This window comes from Arachis ipaensis, chromosome B03, assembly GCF_000816755.2.
Source record: "Arachis ipaensis cultivar K30076 chromosome B03, Araip1.1, whole genome shotgun sequence".
Taxonomy (NCBI): domain Eukaryota; kingdom Viridiplantae; phylum Streptophyta; class Magnoliopsida; order Fabales; family Fabaceae; genus Arachis; species Arachis ipaensis.
In genome coordinates this window covers 40,933,517-40,939,782 of record NC_029787.2, presented here as the reverse complement: position 1 = coordinate 40,939,782, position 6,266 = coordinate 40,933,517, and the positions used below count along the sequence as shown (strand labels likewise).

Sequence of the window (6,266 nt, the reverse complement as noted above, 5' to 3'; positions counted from 1 at the left end):
CTTCTCTCTCGCAGACCTTCCTTTTCTCTTCCCAAACTCAGCAGTAGCAACACCGCTCCCTCTACAAGTTGTAACCATCACCGCCACTGCCTCTACCGCCACCCCTCCTCGGCTCCTTCACAAACCAACTTGTGAGAAAAATAAAGTGATCATATAACTTTCTAAAGCAAATATAATTGTGTGAAGCTTATATTATGAATAACTGTAAAAATTATAGGGGATGTCATTCTATTTCCTTCCCTTTGTCTTAAATAGGTAAATTGGGAGTTCACTAACTTCTTGCAGTCCTCATGAAATTATGACAAGATAACAAATGTGAAGCAATGCTACAAATATGCTGGAAAATATGGATCTATAACTAAAACAGAAAGTTTTGATCAAGTGGGTTGTCTTTTGCAGTTGATAACTTTTGTTTTCGGTACAGGATTCGTACTGTCACCGATTCTTGATAACTGAGTTTCCTTTATCCCAATCTTTTGGAACTTCTTTATGATGGAAAACTAATCTTCCTCTTGCAGGTCCCAGAAAGTGCAATTTACTTCATAGAGGATGGAAAGAAGGTTCCAGCTGCTTGATATTGGAATCCTGCATTAATATACTTTGGGCTGATGGCCAGACTTAGCTATATTTCTGTAATTTTGAAGTAAAGGGCTGATAAACTTTGTATCTCATCTTTTGGCAACATGTTTTTAGGTCTTTAACTATTACTGTAGTGTGGCATGATCCCTGATGATGGGCATCAGCGTATGTATTTACGGTAAAACTATTCCTGAGTTAATAGTTTGCGTATATACTTATTATATATAGAAGCAAAAGGAAGAAAAGCTTCGTTTGCTTCGTTTTTGTACTTGCATGAAGGTTTTAGCTATTTAATGGAAGCTGAGGATTTATTTTGCAAAAAAAAAAATTGTCTCACATGTATTGCAATATTCAATTATAAAATCCAACTCTAACCTGGGATTTTTCTTAAATAAATAAAAAAAATATTTACGAAAATATGTAATTTGTAGCTTTTTTTATTGATTTACACTCTATTACTTATCTCGTTTATTGGACATGATACGACGTGCATGTATGACATTTGCACACGTGTGTATTGTGTTTATCTCGTTTATAGTGTAAATAAGATATACACAATGCTATTTCATTTACATTGTAAACAAGACAAGTAAGAAGGACGCATATATATAGAACTCGTTTACAGGGTGACTTGAAGTCATTTTTCATTCATTTCTTCTAGTTTTCTTCTAGCCTTTTCTAATCATATTGTCGAGGTACTTGGAGATTATGGGGCGCGCAGATGCATGGGATGAGGATATCAACCGTCTGAATGCGATGTAGCATATCGTTGGGACAATTGATTTCCATGTTAGTATTGTTATATTGTTATTTTCATGTTTAAGTTAAATAAGCGCATATATCTATAGTGGTGGTTAGGGTACTGTTCATACCCTGACCCAATAAATAGGGCCCAAGATCCAAGCAAAGAAGCCCAACCCAAAGGGTTGGCCCTCCCCCAGTACCAGCCTTCATCCCAAGAAGTCGGTACTGAACACGACATGCTCCAAAGAAGTCGGATACGAGGGTTAGCTGGCAGATAACACTTATTCGAATGAGTAACTGCCCCTAGAAACTCTCTAACCACTTCATAGAGCCATATCTTAACCTCCCTAAGATATGGGAACGGTTATCCACCTAAAAAGGTGGCACTACTTCAGCGGTGGTTATTGGTTCACCACTATAAATACACTGACACCATTCAGGTATCTCTAAGTTCCAATACTCTCTAACCTGCTCACACTCTTGCTAACTTAGGCATCGGAGTGTCTTTGCAGGTACCACCCCCCATTCTCTCTCACGTACAAGTCGGACGGAGGAACACCGAGTACCAGGTCCACTCGAAAGCCACCTCCTTCATACGTTTGGGCCAACCAACGTCATCCGGCCCATTAATCTCCGGTTACCCACCGTAACATTGGCGCCGTTGCCGGGGAACCGAGAGATCAACCAGTGATGGCGGATAGATCCCCTGAAGAGGGTCATGTGGAGACTGATTCTGAACAAGAACATTGGAAACAATGAGGCAGACCAGACCCTTCACCAGGAAGCCAATGACCAACACCGGGAAGGCACCTCCGGAATCAAAAACCCGAAGGTGAATTCCTCGGAGGGGCGCGAATCAGAAAAAGAAGGACCATCCCACGCAATTGAGCTTATGGGATTAATCCACAGTCGCCTCGAGCAGCTAGACCAGGAACGGGAACGACAAAAGGAAACCGAAAAGAACCTGAAAGAGGAGATGGAGCGACGAAAAGAGTTAGAAAAAAAACTCTTAAAGTTAGAATCCTCCCTCAAAGGCCAGAACTCCCACGACGGTAGAGAAGATTCTCCCTTAGGGGAGAAAGATCCTTTCAGCGAGGACATAATGAGGGCAAAAGTTCCGAGAAACTTTAGAAGCCCCGATATGGACCTCTACGACGGAACCCCCGACCCAAAGCATCATCTGAGCAATTTTAAAAGTCGGATGTATCTGGCTGACGCTTCTGACGCTACGCGATGCAAAGCTTTTCCGACAACCTTGTCGAAAACAGCGATGAAGGGGTTCGACGGCCTCCCTCCGAGGTCAATTACCAGTTTTGAAGACCTCTCAAGAAAGTTCTTGATGAGGTTCTCCATCCAGAAAGACAAAGTAAAACATGCACCAAGTCTCCTGGGAATAAAACAGGAGGTCGGGGAGTCCTTACGGGCCTATATGGAAAGGTTTAACAAAGCATGTTTGGAGATTCAAGACCTGCCCACCGAAGCAGTCATCATGGGGCTAGTCAATGGTCTTAGAGAAGGTCCCTTCTCACAGTCCATATCAAAAAGACACCCCGCCTCTTTAAGTGATGTACAGGAAAGAGCGGAAAAGTACATCAATATGGAAGAGAACGCTAGGCTAAGAGACCCGAGTTTGCGACCCGGTCACCCTCCCTCAACGAAAGAGAGGGAGAGGGAAGCTAAGAAGAAGGAAGAACTCGGCCTCGATAGGCCAAGAAAATACCACTCTTATACTCCACTGAAAATTCCTGTAGTAGATGTATACAGAGAAATTTGCAATACCGAAAGGCTGCCTCCCCCCAGACCCATTAAAAATAAAAAAGGGGGGAGCCGCGGTGATTACTGTGAGTACCATAAGATATATGGGCACTCCACAAACGACTGTTACGACCTTAAAAATGTGATAGAAAAGCTGGCCAGAGAAGGTCGGCTTGACAGATATCTCATAGAAAGGTCGGACGGTCATGGAAAAAGAAAGCGAGAAGATACGGATAGAAGAGACCCACCACCACAAACTCCGGAGAGACATATCCATATGATTTCAGGAGGGTTTGCGGGAGGGGGACTCACAAAATCCTCTCGTAAAAGACATCTCAAGAGAGTTTACCAGGTCGAAGAGGGGTCCTCCGACCTTCCGACCATTTCATTCACAAAGGAAGACGGGCGAGGAGTAATCTCGGGGCACGATGACCCAGTGGTAATTACCATGATCCTGGCAAATGTCCATCTACACAGAACACTAGTAGACCAAGGAAGCTCAGCAGACATCCTCTTTAAGCCCGCTTTCGACAAACTAGGTTTAGATGAGAAAGAGTTAAGAGCCTACCCCGACACCTTGTACGGATTAGGTGACACGCCAATAAAGCCACTATGATTTTTGCCCCTCCACACCACCTTTGGAAAGGGGGAAAAATCAAAGACTCTGAGTATAGACTTCATAGTCATCGACGTGGGATCGGCCTATAATGCTTTAATCGGCAGAGCTACCCTTAACCGACTCGGAGCGGTGGTATCGACACCCCACCTCTGCATGAAGTTCCCGACCTCGTCGGGGATAGCAACGGTGAGGGGAGATCAGAAGCTGGCAAGGAAATGCTACAATGAAAGCCTAAACCTGAGAGGAAAATGCAAAGAAGTTCACACAATAGAACTCGGGGGAGCAAGGGTTAAAGAAGAGCTGCGACCACAGCCCGGGGGAAAAACTGAGGAGATTCAGGTCGGCGAAGAGGAAGGAAAAAACACTCACATAGGAGCCAACCTAGGGGAAACCCTAAGACAAGGGTTGATTAAGCTCCTAAGAGATAACTCAGATCTCTTCGCCTGGAAGGCCTCCGACATGCCTGGGATAGATCCCGAGCTCATGTCTCACAAGCTCTCGGTCTACTCAGGGTCCCGACCTGTGCAACAAAGAAGACGCAAGCTCGGCCCAGAGCGAGCCCTAGTAGTAGAAGAGCAAGTGCAGGCGCTCCTAGAAGTCGGCTTCATCAGAGAAGTCAAATATCCAACATGGCTAGCCAATACAGTGCTAGTCAAAAAACAAAATGGTAAATGGAGAATGTGCGTCGACTACACCGACTTAAATAAGGCATGTCCCAAGGACCCTTATCCACTACCAAGTATTGACACCCTAGTGGACTCTAGCTCGGGGTATCAATACCTATCATTCATGGACGCCTACTCAGGATATAACCAAATCCCGATGTATGAACCAGACCAGGAAAAAACATCATTCATCACGCCCAGAGCTAACTTTTGCTACGTGGTCATGCCATTTGGATTGAAAAATGCAGGGGCCACATATCAGAGGCTGATGAATAAGGTGTTTGACAAAGAGGGATCGAAGCCAATCCCGACAAGTGTAGAGCTATCCTAGAGATGAAAAGCCCGACTTGTTTGAGAGAGGTCCAACAGCTGAACGGCCGACTAGCAGCTCTCTCCATATTTTTGGCAGGATCAGCATTAAGATCCCTTCCACTGTTCTCCCTACTGAAAAAGGGGCACCAGTTTGAGTGGACTCCCGAATGCGAGGAGGCGTTCCAGGAGTTCAAAAAGTTTTTGAGCCAACCTCCTATCTTGACCCGACCTATAGCCAGAAAAGACCTCGTCCTATATCTATCCGTGGCAGACAAGGCTGTCTCGGCAGCCTTGATGAGAGAAGACGAGGTCAGTCAACACCCAATCTATTTCATCAGTAAGATTAAACCTCGGATGGATGAACCCCTTAGTCGAATACCTAAAATTCGACATCCTCCCCAAGGAGGAAAAAGAAGCCCAGAAAATCCGAAGGGAAGCACAACACTATACCTTGGTGAAAAATGTTCTCTATAGAAGGGGGATATCAACACCATTGTTAAAGTGTGTACCGACCTCAAGAGCCACCGAGGTGTTGGAGGAGGTACATAGCGGAATCTGCGGGAACCATCTCGGAGCCAGGTCATTGGCCAGGAAAGTGATCCGATCATGGCATGCTTGTAATATGAAAAGGTACTACAGTTAAAAATGAACTCTACTCCCTGATGTACTCTTTTCCCAGCTTCATGATTTTTTCCCAGAATCAAAGGGTTTTTTTCTGGAGAAGGGTTTTTAACGAGGCATTATAGTAGGGACTAAGGGAAATAAATTATCAAAAGCCCTTAGTAGCAATAAGGTACCTCCTCAATTAGTAAAGATCTTTTTTATCTTAAATATCTCTTTTAAATTCCCTTTTTATTCTCTTTCTACGAAACGCGCCGATTTAAGCTCGACAAAACGTGAAAATCCCATGAACCGACCAGGATGGTCGTCAGGATAAAACGACGAGGTACAAGTCGGCGTAAAGAGGCTATAGAAGTCGATCATGATAAACTCGGAAGCAATCTGACTCATAAGTCGTAAAACAAAGCCGAGTAAAGTTAAAATGAATCGCAAAAGTAGCCTAAGCCACGAAAAACTCAATAAAACAAAATTGAGTACTAAGAATAACAAAAAGAGATAAGGAAAAACTAAGAAAAAATAGTAAGGCTGCCTTGAGAATCAAGGAAGTTCAGAAAAGCAGGCAAGCCCCAAAGAAAAGGTTTTTTCTAGAAAAGATCAAAGAGTCAAAAGAACCACGAACAGAAAAAGCATGAGCGCATAAGGTAACCCAAAACCCTTATCCAAAAAGGGCATTTATTTAACGCTAAATTAAACCCTTATTAAGAAAGGGCATCATAAATTGTTTTGTTTACGGCCTTAAAAGGCCAAAAATTGTTCAAACACCGACAAATAAATATAAAGAGTTTAAAAAGAGGGGCCCACAGGCCGGGCCCCAATAGCCAAAATCACTTTTTAAGAGGATCACCACCAGCAGAGTCAGGGGGAACGCCAGGAGCAGGAGTCGGAGAGGAAGTCGGAAGAATGGTAGAGGAACTCGGAGCGTCCTTAGAGCGAGGAGGGGACTCTATGATCCTCTGCCCCCGAGTCTTTAA

General features: G+C 44.0%; 1 protein-coding gene across 1 annotated transcript in view; it reads left to right on the top strand.

The window, feature by feature from the left end:
- LOC107630382 (translation machinery-associated protein 22) overlaps window positions 1-896 on the top strand; it is a 3,449-nt gene extending 2,553 nt beyond the window's left edge. Inside the window, exon 7 of the mRNA XM_016333490.2 lies at window positions 519-896. Coding sequence (XP_016188976.1) covers window positions 519-575 — 57 coding nt within the window. The 3' untranslated portion in view covers window positions 576-896. The remainder of the gene's footprint in view (window positions 1-518) is intronic.